General features: G+C 41.2%; 1 protein-coding gene across 1 annotated transcript in view; it reads left to right on the top strand.

Moving 5' to 3' along the window:
- Positions 1–653: 653 nt before the first annotated feature.
- The window catches only part of LOC139719951 (copper-transporting ATPase 1-like), a 53,417-nt gene continuing 37,209 nt past the window's right edge, over positions 654–16,861 (top strand). Inside the window, exons 1-2 of the mRNA XM_071631330.1 lie at positions 654–773; positions 16,193–16,327. Coding sequence (XP_071487431.1) covers positions 16,199–16,327 — 129 coding nt within the window. The 5' untranslated portion in view covers positions 654–773; positions 16,193–16,198. The remainder of the gene's footprint in view (positions 774–16,192; positions 16,328–16,861) is intronic.

Below are 16,861 nucleotides of genomic sequence, written 5' to 3'. Positions count from 1 at the left end.
ATTGAAATATGAAAAGGTTTAATCAGTTATTCAGGTAATTTTGAAAGAATAATTCTCTTATGTTGAACAGTAATAACAAAGTGAATAGAATTGATGTTTTTCTATCATTGAAATATGAAAATGTTTAATCAGTTATTCAGTTATTTTTTTAAAAAAGATTAATTCTCTAATGTTTACAGCAATACCACTTATACCAGAGTGAAAAGAATTGATTTTTTTTTTCAATCATTCGATTGGAAGTGTATATATTACTCAAAAAACAAAAAAGTCTCGATCACTGATTTCAATATTAATTTTATAGATATCAGTGGTGTCGACAAGCTTTCGGATTCCCCCATAAAAATGTACTCAATAAAACGAGCGGATCACCTCAAAATACAGTCTGTCTCACCTACACAACGTATTGGCGGCGCCCTTCCCCATGTACAAAATTCCATTGATAGCTATCTAGCCAGCTTGCCAGCGCCAGCTAGCTCTAGCTGCACTACTAGCACTGAGTATCCTGCACGCAGCTAGCTCGCAGGTCGTGCGCTTGGCTTTATGGCTGTGCATGTACTTTACTATGTATGTGGGCTTGAGAGATCATACATGTCTCTATGACTGTATACGATACGCATCGCGATGGGTATCGATATCGCATCGACGTACAGTGCATCATGCAGCAGTGAGGAGATCCACCGTTTTTGGTTCGTGGGAGTGAGGTGATCCACCGTTTTTGTTTAGTACAGTAATTTACTTCGATCTTACATTGGAGACTCTCAACATAACAAGAGGTTAGTATGTTTGCATGTGAACCAAATTATATGTGCCAAGTTTATGTCCCCCTGGCCCCTCACACTTCACTTCAGAGGGAAGCTGACACTGATGATGTGGACGTGGACAGGGCTGAGGAGTGGATAGGTGGATGGGTGATTGTAAGCCCATTGGCAGCCGGAGCGCCGGGCCGAGCTTTGTACGATAAAACCGTGGCGGTGTGTAATTGACCGAAAGATCGGTCTGTAAGACTGTATCTGGTCGTCGGGGAATGTTCCGCGGAGACCACGGATCCCGCAGAGGTACGGAGCCCCTAAGGGGACATGAAATTATTATTTTTTTTTTATTTATCTCGGGGCCCCGACTTATTATCACGGGGCCCCGACTTATTATCACGGGGCCCCGTGTTATTATCACGGGGCCCCGACTTATTATCTCGGGGCCCCGACTTATTATCACGGGGCCCCGACTTATTATCACGGGGCCCCGACTTATTATGACGGGGCCCCGACTTATTATCTCGGGGCCCCGACTTATTATCACGGGGCCCCGACTTATTATCACGGGGCCCCGACTTATTATCACGGGGCCCCGACTTATTATCTCGGGGCCCCGACTTATTATCACGGGGCCCCGACTTATTATCACGGGGTCCCGACTTATTATCACGGGGCCCCGACTTATTATCTCGGGGCCCCGTGTTATTATCACGGGGCCCCGACTTATTATCTCGGGGCCCCAACTTATTATCACGGGGCCCCGACTTATTATCACGGGGCCCCGTGTTAATTATCTCTATACGATACCGTATATGCCACGCGTACAACCATACAGCTACACATGTTGCCTATACTATGCTACAAGTACAAGTTTTAGGCCGCGTTCATGCGAATTTCGTAGCCAGAATCACAAACATGAATCATGATTCAAAACGGCGTTTCAAATCACGGTCTCAGCGGAAGAGCGTTCATGCGGGCTTTCGCAACGCTGATTCTGGCTCTGCTCATCCTTTGCCACTGCGCAGCGCACTGCGCAGTTTGACCATGTCTCCGCAACTCGAGCCAGTAGACCTCCTTATGCCAACTGATCAGTCAGTTTATCAACTTCAAGAACTGCAAAATAATTGAGCTGTATTCATTTTCAATTTTATCTCTGTAAAGCTGGAATAGCTTTAATGTTTGCTAACATAAAAAGTGTTATAAACCTTTGAAACCTTCCTGAGGCATGAGATAACGATATGAACAAAACTCTGAGAAAATAACTAATTAATTTTGTAAACGCGCCCCCTCTTTACGGAATTCCTGGATCCGCCCCTGTATTGGGCAACACTAGAAAAGTGAACACCAGCAAATAACACTGTAACCAAGTAAATGTATAGTTTTTTTAAAACACCGCGATATATTTAACACCAAGGATAATCCCTACATCTTCTTTCTTGCATTTAAAGGACAAGTTCACCTTCATAAACATAAGGATTGAGAGAATGTAACAATATTAGTAGAACACATCAGTGAAAGTTTGAGGAAAATCAGACAATCCGTTCAAAAGTTATGGATTTTTGAAGTTTTTGTGCAGTAACCGCTGGATGAAAAGACTACTGCAGTGTGTGAAAAACTTAGATGTCACATGCGTACAACAATATAAGGAAAATATAAAGAGAATTTCACAAAATTTCATCTTATGAAAAAAGTACACATTCCCCCGACTCGTTACCAACAAATGTTATGGGTAATATTATTGCCCCTGCATTTAGAAAGAGGCAAGTCAAGTGCTCTTTTATTATGCGAAAAAAGTGAAAATATGTTGAATTTTCTTTATATTTTCTTTATACTGTTGTACGCATATGACTCACAAGCTGTAGTAGTCTCCTCATCCAGCGGTTCCAAAACAAAAATTTCAAAAATTCATAACTTTTGCATCGATTGTCCAATTTTCCTCAAACTTTCACTGATGTATTCTACTAATATTGTTGCATTCTCTCAATCGTTATGTTTATGAAGGTGAACTTGTCCTTTAATGTGATGTGCCAAACATTTTTCAAACATCCATCGGTAACCATGTAGACGACCCGAACCCTCGACCTGTCTTTGGACAATTCAACAACCTCACCAATGTGACTGTAGTTTTTTCTTCGAGACAGACCAAGCTGTTTGAGGAGCCGTTTTAAATGACGGGTAGAAATGATAATTCCGCACTCTGTTGCAAGAACAGTCACTATATGTCTTTATACAAAAGTCCCATTTCGAAACAAACCTTAATCATAGCATTTCGTACTTCTTCTTGTCCGTCCATTTTTTTTTTTTTACTGTAAGCTATGGTGACTATAACTTGTACTTGCAGCATAGTATAGGCAACATGTGTAGCTGTCTATGGTTGTACGCGTGGCATATACGGTATCGTATGTTGTTCAGCATTCTTTATTATATCAATAAACAATGTCACATGAAAGGCCTAGGTTGTCTCCTGGATTGAACAGGAGGCACAAGGCAAAGACAAAGGACAATACATAAAAATATGTAAATACATCATACATTGTAAAAAAAACACACTCAGTTACAGTTGCGTATACTCACAAACAAATTTACCAAAGATACATTTATACACACACGAATTAAAATATGCAATACATATATTTCATTTCAAAACATACCTTATTATCCAAATAATACAACTTCATCTCATTCTATTATTTTCATTTCTTTACGTTCTACATAAATCGTTCTCATAAAACCTTCTCTCTCTCCCTCCCTCTCTCTCTCTCTTCTCTCTCTCTCTGCCTTCCCCCTGCTTTTCTTATACCTTTCTTTTACTCCATTACCATTAATTCACTTTACACCTTCGTAACTTCTTCTCCAAAAACTCTACTTTAACTTTCTCAATAAGAATAACAACAATTAACAATACCAAATCCTATAACATCACATCTAACATATCATATATACTAACAATGAACTAAATCTCAAATTCTTTTTGCCTTATATAAACCTAAACATGAAATCATAACACTAAAAAAACAACTTTACTAATAATATAAATGAATATACAATCATCCTATCTAAAATCATCAACCGCCATACACGTTTTATACTTATAATAAATCGAACGCCAATACTTGTTTTCAACTTCACAGTGTAAGTAAAGCTTTAACATTCCACGTGACTTCTTTATGTGCATAATAGATGGCATAAGAGGAAACAATAGATATTTTGGACAGGGCCTGGATGTAGGGTTTCATTTTTGCTTGTTCGTCTGCGAATCTTAATATGGAACAGATTTTCTTTTTGTTTTCTTTCGTAACTAGTCCTCGGGAGCCAATACATTGCGAAGCAAATGAGATCACACTTGTAACCATGGGATTCAATGTCTGCTTGAAGGGGCGCATATTTTTCTTCTTTTCTTTTATTTGCATCTGTGATATTGGGCTCAAATGGAACTGTCAACTCTGCAATTACAACTTGCTTATCTCTCTTGTTCACTATCCCAATATCGGGGCGTTCTGCTGTAACCACAACATCAGGGGGTATGGCGCCACCATTCACGCGATGACCATCTAAATCTGCATAAAAATACAGATTTCCAGTACAAGTAATGTTATCGCTGATAACATTCTTCACATAATTCAAAATGCTGTCATGTCTGTAATTATGTCGCTCATGTTCCAACGCTTTTTTACAATTGTTCAATATGTGGAAAAGAGATAATTAAGTCGGGGCCCCGTGATAATAAGTCGGGGCCCCGAGATAATAAGTCGGGGCCCCGTGATAATAACACGGGGCCCCGAGATAATAAGTCGGGGCCCCGTGATAATAACACGGGGCCCCGTGATAATAAGTCGGGGCCCTGTGATAATAAGTCGGGGCCCCGAGATAATAAGTCGGGGCCCCGTGATAATAAGTCGGGGCCCCGAGATAATAAGTCGGGGCCCCGAGATAAATTGGAAAAAAAAAATAATAGTTTCATGTCCCCTTAGGGGCTCCGTACAGAGGAGAGTGATAACGTTAAAAATATAAAAGACTCCTCCGGACAGACGGATCTTTCTGTCTAGAGTCTAGTTGGTATGTGTTATGTTAGTAAATCGTGTAGATTTCTAGTAGTAGATAGAGTGCCAGGGGCGGGCCGGGCAGGGGATGTTTCACCAAGAATTTGGGTCAAGAATGAGATAGAAAGATCCATCTGTCCGGAGCGGAGGAGTCTTATTTTTTTGACGTTATCACTCTCCTCTGAGTAAAAAATACTGTAAGGTCAATAACAGTTCGGGAAACCCACTCACAAGGGGGGCCCCTCCTTATAAGTAACCCTTCCCCCTTATAAGTAACCCCCGGGGCACCCCTTATAAGGAGTCTCCACGCTTTTTTGCAATGCAGCGCGAAAATGAAAGGACTGCGGCAATTCGCTTGATTATGTCCATAAAGCTTCACAAGTTTCCTAGTTACTCACGAAATTTGAGCAAAATCGGTTTGAGGCATCATATCTAAAATCATGGATTTAAAATGCGATGTCAAACGACCCATGCGAATGCTGAAATGCGAGCGATTACTGGCGTGAGTGTCGCCAGGCGCGGCGGCGCGGCAATGCTTGAGTGCAGACGTGGCGACTGACCTGTCGCCACGTCTGCACTCAAGCATTGCCGCGCCGCCGCGCCTGGCGACACTCACGCCAGTAATCGCTCGCATTTCAGCATTCGCATGGGTCGTTTGACATCGCATTTTAAATCCATGATTTTAGATATGATGCCTCAAACCGATTTTGCTCAAATTTCGTGAGTAACTAGGAAACTTGTGAAGCTTTATGGACATAATCAAGCGAATTGCCGCAGTCCTTTCATTTTCGCGTTGCATTGCAAAAAAGCGTGGAGACTCCTTATAAGGGGTGCCCCGGGGGTTACTTATAAGGGGGACGGGGTTACTTATAAGGGGGACGGGTTACTTATAAGGAGGGGCCCCCCTTGTGAGTGGGTTTCCCGAACTGATAAGGAGGGGATCCGTGAAGCCAGACAGACGCAGTCTCCGTGGAACATACAGACCGATCTGTCGGTCAAGGTCAAGAACTACTAGTCTAGTACTTGCACAAGTTGCAGGTTGTTGTGTTATTTTCTAGTTACAGTCGTATCAATGTTTTCAGGAATTTACTGCTAACGTTAGACCTAGCAATGTTCTCAAAATTTTGTGCGACTGATTTTTCGCGCTCGGCGGGATTAGAATAGTTTTGGCTTTGCGTGTTTTTAAATTCCACAGAATCAAGTCATCAACTGCTGGAACGGGTCTAGGGCAATTACCCCCTGGGCAATTACCCCGCACCCTTTCCCTGGCCCTAATCCTAATCCTAATCCTGAACCTAACCCTAACCCTATTCCAAGCTCCTAACCATAAACCTAACCCTAACCCTAATCTTTACTCTAACCTTACCACTAACCAGTATTTGGCCGGGGGGTAATTGCCCTCTGGGGGTAATTGCCCGGATACGGCTGGAACATACCCGGTACAATGTAAGTAAAAGAATGGCGAACTTTAGCCCGACCAGACGCTGTGCACTGAGCGACTGGGCTGTGTAATAGGCGGACTTGGAACTCACTGCCCCCTGACATCATTTAAGAATATTACATAATCAGCCCCATCAGTGTAAGCCTTCCGGCTTAAACTCAAAGCTGATGACAAGCTATGCAGTGTAGACTGACACTGCTAATCAATTTTTACTTGAACCCAGAGATATTAGATCTAATATACACACAAGCACAGCATGCACATCATGAATCATGCCTGTTATTATTTTTAGCTGTAGTTAGGCCTAATAATAACAAGTTGAAGAATGTTGTAAAAAAATTGCCACACGACTAGCATTGCTGAGACGCCTGTGGAAGTACTTAAATAGCCGAAAGTAGCGCTAAAATCCTGGCGAACGCATTAATCCTACCGTATTTTGATTATTGTTCTTGTGCATGGTCAAACTGCTCACATTAAACAACACAAGAAAATGGCCAGAGTGGTAAGGAGAGTGGATCACACAGTGCCAACCAACCAGATGCTTGGAAGGTTACGTTGGATGACGCTTGAAGAGAGGTGGCATTTGAACACTTGTAAAGCAGTCTTTAGACACTTCATGGCAACATGCCCGAATATGTGCAAGAACTCATCACACCCCTTGGTAACATACACTCATATCGTACGCGAAACACATGTTATAATGGTCTCATAATTCCACAAGTTAAAACTCAAGCAGGAAAAAAATCGTTTTCACACTATGCATCATGTATTTGGAATCAGCTCCCCGCTGAAGTCCGAAACGCCACCTCTCTTCAAGCGTTCGTAAGAGCATACATATCTCACTTGGGGTAGAATTCGGGTATTTTTGATATTCCTGTTTAATGTTAAGGTATTATTTTTGCCCGGGATTTTTTTTCCTCAAATAATATGAGTTTGTGTATTATTATCGTCAAGGATTAATTTTGCATTTCTTTATTTATATAGAGTATTGATGTTGTGTTGATGTTATGATGTAAAAAGGAATGTCCTTGATTTGTTATTTTGTGTTTGTTGAACTGTTATATTTTGTCATTCTGTTGCAGGGCCCCCTAGGATAACAGTGTTTAAACCACTGATGGGGCTACCCTGGGTAAAGAAAACTGAATAAATGAATAAATAAATACATTGATGTAAATAATCTTCAAGTATGTAGGATGCAGGACTAGGCCCTACCTGAAGAAGAAGAAGAAGGAACAAAAATATTCACGTGCCTTTATTTTCGCGCTATTTTTGGGTTGTGCGAAATGCGTGAAAATTTCAACACCGTGAAAATTTTCACTTAAATTACAGTAGCGTGACAACGATGTTGCACCAACTCCAGTAGCCGGTAACAACATCAAACAGTGGACACTCAACAGCTTCAAATACCCTTTGCAAGAACCCTACTCTACCAGAAATCATTCTTTCCTGACTCCATAAAGCTTTGGAACTCTCTGCCAGAATTGTCTAGAAGCCCTCATCAAATGTACCTCTGCTGACAGTTAAAGGCACGAGCTACAGAAACTAGTGTACAGCTCCTACTATAGAAGGGGAATGCTGTGTTTTAGCTTCACTTAGTTATCATGTAGATCAGAGTAGATGTACGTAGTACTAGTTATTTTAAGTTTATTTACATGGCACTTTAGTCTTTACATACACCACACCAGACCTGCCAACAGTGCGAAAATACACCAGATGGTTGACTGCACTTGCTTGGATTGGAAGAAGCAAGAAGAGGAAAAAGTGTATGAAAAGTGTTAAAACCATGAATATTCCATAATTTCTATTGGACTTTGGTCTCACGCAGATTTTTATTCGTGCCTCGCCCTGTTGGATATTTAAAGTGAGCTTGTGCATGTTTGGAGATCAATTCACGAAGGGGTGCGAAAATACACTGGAACTAAAAGTTAGAATGTTATTGAAGTCACACACATCCTCCCATGATTTCAAGTTAATCTCAAAATGTAATAACTTAAATTCTGGTGAAACGTGCAATTCACTACATGTAGAGTCTAAACGTAACTGCGTTGGAGTTGGTCGCAGTTCAGGTTGCTTCCTCACTGGACTGTACTGTGTAACCTCTCCCAACATTAGGAGAGGTTACAGTGCCAGTGATGACCATCTCAGGGCTGCCAACCTTGAGTGAGAGTTTGGCGTGAGACACTGCACGAGCGAGGGAGCGGACAACAGCGTAGCCAGGATTTCATGTTAGGGGGGGGGCGGTTAGTCTGCGAGGGAGCGAAGCGACCGAGCCCGAGCGAGCGGAGCGAGCGAGGGGGGGGGGGGGAGGGTATGGGAGGGGGGTGTCGCCCCTCCCACGGTAAGAACTTTTTGCATTTGGATGTTGTAAATGGTGCAATTTGATGCATGTTTTTGCGCGTTTTATCGACGTGAAACAGTCCCACTTGTTTATGGTAGCAGTTTATTTTGATGTAGATTATTATTGAACAATTTGCCTATAAAATGGCATAATTTAGATACACTTCTTGTATTGATTCTTTTCACTGAATATCATGAACGCGACTGAACCCGAGCGAGCGGAGCGAGCGAGGAGGTAGGGGAGGGTGTGGGGGGGGGTGTCCCCCCTCCCACGGTAAGAACTTTTTGCATTTTGATGTTGTAAATGGTGCGATTTGATGCATGTTTTTGCGCGTTTTATCGACGTGAAACAGTCCCACTTGTTTATGGTAGCAGTTATTTTGATGTAGATTATTATTGAACAATTGCCTATAAAATGGTATGATTTAGATACACTTCTTGTATTAATTCTTTTCACTGAATATAATGAACGCGACTGAACCCGAGCGAGCGGAGCGAGCGAGGGGGTAGGGGAGGGTGTGGGAGGGGGGTGTCCCCCTCCCACAGTAAGAACTTTTTGCATTTTGATGTTGCAAATGGTGCAATTTGATGCATGTTTTTGCGCGTTTTATCGACGTGAAACAGTCCCACTTGTTTAAAGGGAAGGTAAACCCAAAAAGCAATGTGGATTGAGTGAAAAAAAGCAACATTAGTAGAACACATCAGTGAAAGTTTGAGGAAAATAGGACAATCGATGCAAAAGTTATGAATTTTTAAAGTTTTGGTGTTGGAACCGCTGGATGAGGAGACTACCAGAGGATATGACGTATGAGTGGACAACAATACAAAGAAAATATAACAGAAATTCAACAAAAATTCACTTTTCTAGAATTATGAAAGAGCAATGGACCAACCTCTTTCAGAAAGCAGGGGGAATAATTGCTACCCTTAACATATGTCAATATCAAGCTGATGGAATTTGTAATTTTCATGAAAAATGGATTTTTGTAGAATTTTCTTTATATTTTCTTGGTATTGTTGTCCACTCATACGTCATAACCTCTAGTAGTCTCCTCGTCCAGCAGTTCCAACACCAAAACTTTAAAAATTCATAACTTTTGCATCGATTGTCCGATTTTCTTCAAACTTTCACTAATGTGTTCTACTAATGTTGCTGCTTTCACTCAATCCACATTGCTCTTAGGGTTTATCTTCCCTTTAAGGTAGCAGTATATTTTAGTGTAGATTATTATTGAACAATTTGCCTATAAAATGGTATTATTCAAATACACTTCTTGTATTAATTCTTTTCACTGAATATTATGAACGCGACTGAACCCGAGCGAGCGGATGCGAGCGAGGGGGAGGGTAGGGTGTGGGAGGGGGTGTTTTGCTTTTGCTTTTGCGTTTTTAGAATTGAAATAAAGCGATCTGGGTATAGCCACAGTCTACTTCTTTGCATGGCCGGGGGGGGGGGGGGGGGGGGGGGGCGAGTGTTATCTCCACCCTTCCCTTCCGATGGAGCTTTTATCTTTTTAAGGTTGAAATTGAGATATCTCGTATACGCATATTTGATGGAATCAACATTTGAGAAATCACCAAAAAAAAAAAAAAAAACCTGATTTTTTTTTTTGGGGGGGGGGGCTGAGGGAGGAAAGGGTCGATTAAAAGGGGAAATTCCCCTGAAGATACATGAGGGAACCTTCAGTTTTCGGAATATAAGTGATAAGTCTTGTGCACTCAGAATTATTCAGAATTTTTTGTGAATCCAAAAAGTGTACTTGGCTAGGGAAAGAGGCACAGAGGGGGAGGGTTTGGGAGGGGGATACCCCCTCCCAAGCACGAGAGATTTTGCATATTTTGAATTGAAATTCAACGATCTGGTGCACACTTTGAGTGAAATATTAAAAAAAAATATCTTATTTGATGAAAGGTTGCAAAGGAGACCCGCTTCATGTGCATGCATACAGTATACACGCATTTTTTTTCCGCCTCCCAAATCCCCGGTCCAAATCTTAGGGGGGGGGGGGGCGACCGCCCCCGTCGCCCCCCCCACCCCCCCCCCCCCCCCCCTGGCTACGCCAGTGGGAGCGGAGCGACCTCCTGGCTAGCGCATGGCTGCCTGCTGTGCGGCCGTACGAACGTACGTACTACTAGTATGTACACAGTACGTCAAGCGATGTAAAGCACACGTCATTGCTATACATACTGTAATTTGCCATAAGTACAAGCTACGCTCACGCGGTATGGTAGAAACCAATCGTAATCCAATAGCTCGTCTTTGCGCGCGAACCGAAAACGATTATTATTGGTTAAGCTTTACACCCGCGCGGGAAAATCTCGAAACTTTGGGCTTGGGCATATCGATATTCGGAATATCAGAGAATTTAGAGATATATTTATTTTTTTTACATTCCATTTTGGGGGTTTAGCGTGAGATTTCGTTTATCAGAGTGAGACAGTCAAAATTGGTTGAATTGCGTGAGTCTCACGCTGATTGCGTGAGAGTTGGCAGCCCTGCCATCTTGGTGCAAACTCTTTTACGACCAGCAAGGGTTTGTGCCTGCAAAATGGGGAAGTTGATACAGCCTGTTACTTGAGAGTGGAGGGGGAGGGGAGATGGGGGGGGGGGCTATTGATGTGGGGTTTTGCAGGAAAATGGCCGCCTGTCTCATTGTCTAATGGCAAGGATACTTCACCACCAGTCTTTAGAAAGGTGTTTTACATCTGACAACGAATTCTTTAGCTGCTTGTTGGTGCATAGCAAGTGAATAGTATACAAGTTTGATTGACATGGAACAAAGCTTAACCCTAAAAAGACGGGGGGGGGGGGGGGGGCTAAAAGGCCCCCCCTCGACATTTCGCGCGATTACTCTGCAACACGCAATGCTCTCGCCGCGATGCTCTATGACTTTTTTCTTTCAAGTTTCCCGCACATTTTGACACCAAATTTGTGACGCCAGGGGGTACGGTTCTGAAGTTACATAACTTTTTGTACATGCACGTGAGGCCGAAAATGGCTCAAAAATGTGATTTTGTGTACAAAGTCAATGCAAATTGAGTTTTTTTCACATGGTTCATATAAATATGCTTATTTTTACTCTCAATGGCTAAAATTAATTTGTTTTAGGAGTATTATGCTTCAAAAAGTGTCTGCCACAAATTTTGTTAAAAAAACAAAAACAAAAAGTCGAAAAAACAAAGAAATGCATAAGAAATTCATAATACAATAAAATAAATAAGAAATTAATTTTGATACCAAATTTTTTTTTCAAGTACATTTGCTAAGAATGCCACAAAGAAAAATTAGACGAAAAATGAGCACTTTTGGAGCTTTATTTACTGATATAGATCAAAGAGTCTGATTTCTTGCATAAATTAGCATAATTAATCAAAATAAAGTAAAGAAGACAATTTTGTAAAATTTAAATATACGATCTTGTAGATTACATCGCACACTACCATTGTGCAAATTTCCGCGGCGATCGCGCGATCCACGGCCGAGATCTTAGGGGGGGCCCTTTAGCCCCCCCCCCCCCCCCCCCCAGTCTTTCAAGCTACCAAAATAGCCCAGTCTTTTTAGGGTTAAAGAATAAGGCTTCGCGTGCTTGCTAGAACTCCCATGCAAATCACAGTTTCCAGGGTACCATGTCTATGGACCGCTCATTGTGATCATTAATATTAAATTACAATCAATTCATTGTTCTAATCATCATTCTAACCTACAGTATTTCTTTCATAATGTAAACCACTCTGTTTCCTCGAAAACTTGTATACAAATATCGACTGCTGCAGAGGGAGATGGTAAAACTATTTGCACCGAGGTGATGTCTCAACAGTGCTATGTCCCGAGACGAAGTCGAGGGACATGGCACTGTTGAGACATCACCGAGGTCAAATAGTTTTACCATGGCCCGAAAGAAAGCAGTCGATATTTGTTTTATATCCCTCTCGAGCATTTTACTAGAGTAATGACGGTTCCCTTTTGGAAAAGTGTGCAGGTTTTGTGAACGATAAATCTAACGTTAGGCCGTAGCAGTGCAGCAGCAGTGCGTGCAGCGCGTAGCGAACGACACCGCTGCGCTGTTGTTGATTCCTACACAGAGCTACACTACAGCGTGCAAAACTCCGAAAGATCGAGGAGGTCCAGGACTACGTTAGAAGTAGGCCTAAAGCGGCTTCGTTACCCAGATCATCTTCAAAATCGGTTTTAGTTTATTCCTAATTCATACCTGATATGGTGTCCTCCTGCGATCATTCTTCCGTTACTTGAAGCAGTCATTGATCACACGTCCACTAACGTTACACACCCACGCCATTGCGCCATCGCACCACAGATTTCTGTAATGCTGTCGCACACCGAGCGCTCCGCGCTCTCTCTTAGCGTTCGCATGCTTACGAGCTAGCTAGCTACAAGCCACAGGACTGTCGCTCAAAAGTATCGCTACTACGCGCACTGCGTACATTCTTAAGTGAGAAATGTAGATATCGATCACACGATCACGATTGGGTGCAAATCATGGATTCCCAAAAGTACTATATCCCTCTGGCTAGTAACCAATTGCACCGCATCCAGCTGCTCGTAGCTAGCTAGTAAAACTACACCATGTTCGTGCTCTGTACAATCATATGGCAAGAAGCTTCACATGAGGGATATAATATCTTATACCCCTTTCATATTTGCCAAAAACACAGCACGTCCTCCGGAGGACGTGCCGTGTTCATCCCAGACCACTGTCAATATGAAAGCTCGACTCAGCCTTAAAACAGCACGAACAGTGGATGAACACAGCGTGAAGTTCGTGCTAGACTGTCTAGCACAAACACGGCACGTCCTCCGGAGGACGTGCCGTGTTTGTGCTAGACGCTGCCCGGACACGGCATACAACCGGAACTGGAAATCTCAGATAAACACAACTGCGAGCGCGCTAGTATGTGAACAGTACACGTGTGTGCTTTGTCAACATACAATGATCGTTTATTTATCGTATATTATATGCCATGGCAAATTGTTTGCCAACTAGCAGAGGTATCAAATTTGTAAGAACAACAAATTATCACATAATACAAAAAATAAAATATGTGTCGACTACAAAATAATTAGTTTATGCTTTATTAATATCTAAACAATTTCTACGCTCATTTCACATGTAAAATTGCAAGGCAATTAGGTGTGCCTGCTTAGAATTAGGTCAGTCTGCGCTAGTAATTAACATGATTACTGACGACTGCCATCAGTGGCTATGCATACACTGTACTGATTGCTCTCAGTTGTAAAATGTATTGCTGTAATGCATTTCGAAAAATTTGTGGATTCGGCATTTTGGTGGACTGCCAGACTGTCGCTTTCATGACAAAAAGCGCGGGAAGCTGGCTGCAAGTTATCACGGAACCGTATCCCAAGCGGGTTGCTATGGGAACGTGTGCCGAGTTCGTGCCGTGTTCGAGATCAATATGAAAGGGTACCGCGGGCTGTACCTCGTGTTTACAAGGATTTGGGAGGGCAGTCACGCCGTGTTCATCCCAGACTCGAGTCTGGCATGACATCCGAGGATGCCAGATATGAAAGGGGTATACAACGTAGGTATAAAACCATGTTCATTTTGATAATTTGCTATAAATTTGAAAGGTCTGCTTTCAGCTTGTCATTATTTTTGTAAATAAAGACAGGTGCGTTTGATAATGTTTTAGGGCAATGTCCAGTGAGGAACTGGATTTCAGACACCATCTTGTTCTGTACCCACAAACAAAGCAGATTAGCCTGCGGGGTCCTGTACAGTGTACATCATGTACATGTACTATTTTTTTGGTGTTAGATGATAATAAAGAAGCTCACAGGCTGCTTCTTTAATACGATTTTACACTAAGTAGATTTGAAGCTGAGATCCGAGGGAAACTGGCAGATGTTCAAACAAGTTATTAAAGTACAAACTTTGTACCAGTGTTGCAATGATGAATTGTTCTTGATCAAACTGAAACTTGTAGTTTACATCATACAGTAGATACTATGTGCCAATGGTATATTGGGTTTGATACATGTGTATACATGTCTCTTTAAATACAATGTTGTAGTACAGCTGTACATTTATTTTTTGTATTTTGTAGGCCATACAGTGTATGAGATCAAACTATGTGCAATTGTATTGTGTATCTACTTGAATGGTCAATTTGGCTTTTGATCACTGCAAGAATGAAATTTGCAATATGATGATCAGGCCATTATTAGTCTTTAATAATTTGCAGGAGTGCCAGCTGATTCAAGGTGCAATGTACAATGTATTTTGATCTGGACAATGAGGTTATTATTATTTTTTTTTTTTCAATGAATGCCAATTCTGTATTAAAGAGGTGAAGTCGTGTAATACTTTGCCATCTATGAAGAAAACCTTAAATCAATGTACATCTGTCTGCAAAGACAAATGTATTCAAGTGTAGGAAATACAATATGGTGCATAATACACAATTCATTTTGATGAAATGGGCTCAGTTCACAGATTCTGTAATGTATTGAATTTATGGATATTTAGTTTACTACAGCCTCGTACAGAGCATTTGATGAATTCTATTCACCAGCTCCCTCCCATGGGAAGGAATTCACTGTTAGTTGTTGCTTGGTACAACAATTACTATAGGACAAGCTTTGTGGTTGGCAAGGACAGCTTTTTAAAACAAATCATGCATACCGGTATAATCTGAATATCATTACAAAACCAGTCTGTTTGTAATAGTTTGATATCCATGCACTGTAACATACTAAAAGAACATTTCCATAAGACCTCACTTTATACATACTTACAATGTGTACACTGTATGTACAGTATGATCAGTGACTTTGAAAGCTGTGCATGTGTAGCTGTAGTTCGTAGGAGCCTTACCTTATAGTTGTTTTTTTTTTCTGGAAAGAACCAAGAGAGAGAGAAAAATACTCATACAGTACACATCAAAAACATGTTTACAATGTTTATCTTCAGGGTGATAGATTTTTTTTTTAACCACTTGCCTGGTTGGGCAAGCAGATTTTCATTTGTTGCAAAACACTTGCCTGAACATGAATTCTACTGGCCCCCAAAAGTCCAAAATGATCAGAAAGTAGTTGATTGTAAGTTGAAGCCTTAATTAATAAAACATGATTATTTGAATAGGCAAGACATTTAACTGTTGTTGTGCAGGTTTTTTTTTTTTTAACGTTGGAATAAAAGACTTGGCATGATTGAATGTTGGTGTTGCCTTGCATTGGGTTTATCCACATAAATTTTTGAAAGTTGCTGAAATGAAATACATGCATTGCATGAGTCTAAAAAGTGGTTTTCACAAGGCTCTTGTATGATTGATTTCCTCGGGTTGTATGAGGGAACTGTAAAAAAAAAATAATGATAAATGAAGAAATGGCTTCAAAACTCTTTACTTGCCCAATTCTGGCATTTTTTTTTTGTCACAATGTTTCACAACACTTGCCCCCTTTAATTTTTACTTGCCCTGGGCAATCAGGCAAGGACTTACTGTATATTGCACCTTGATCTTGAAAAGAAAACTCGTCTACTTATGTACATTAAGTCCAGGAATGTACCAGTGAATTAGTAGACCTATAATGTCCGTGAGATGTAATATGTTTTCCTTACTGTCAGACACTATTCTCATTTTAGATCACCATGGCGACAGAGAGTGGAGGCCATCACCTGCAAGTTGCTGTGATAAATGTGGATGGGATGACCTGCAATTCTTGCATCAGGGCCATAGAAGACAAAGTAGGAGACTGCAATGGTGTTCATCTTGTTAAGGTAAGGCCGCCCTTATCAATTTATGCATCAACAATGACGAGAACGGCTGTTACGATAGGGTCTTGGCCCTGACATTGTAAGAGATGCAAGTTCTTTACTTCCTTGAGGACGAGTCCCGAGTATACTCGGGCAACTGTCTATGGGAAATGCGTGTTGTAACAAAATCAAACCGTCCTCAACGGATTAATACTCTACAATTCTACAGTGTAGGTACAGTTGTGCATCAGTTTTCCTCTTTCTTTTCTGAACCTGAACAGAAATGAGGCGTACACTTTGCAATTGTATGATTATTGACATGTACAATGTACATGTACTGCATAATATTCTTCTTTTAGATTAAATGAACTTGCAGACCAAAATAAAAAAAAAGAAGAAAATGATATCGTGTATCAGATTCAGAGAACTGTTAAAAAGTCTGCAAATCATATTCATCATGAATTTTCCTGTGCATGACCCACAATCAAATTCGCATCAACCATGTAAATGCACTACAGTCTGCACAGTGTGTTTATGTCCGTGCACACACTCTACTGG

Source organism: Diadema antillarum, unplaced genomic scaffold (assembly GCF_040938485.1).
Source record: "Diadema antillarum isolate AM-2024a unplaced genomic scaffold, OU_Dant_1.0 scf00000117, whole genome shotgun sequence".
NCBI classification, from domain to species: domain Eukaryota; kingdom Metazoa; phylum Echinodermata; class Echinoidea; order Diadematoida; family Diadematidae; genus Diadema; species Diadema antillarum.
Note: the sequence above shows the minus strand (reverse complement) of the source record. Positions and strands in the feature narration are given on the sequence as shown.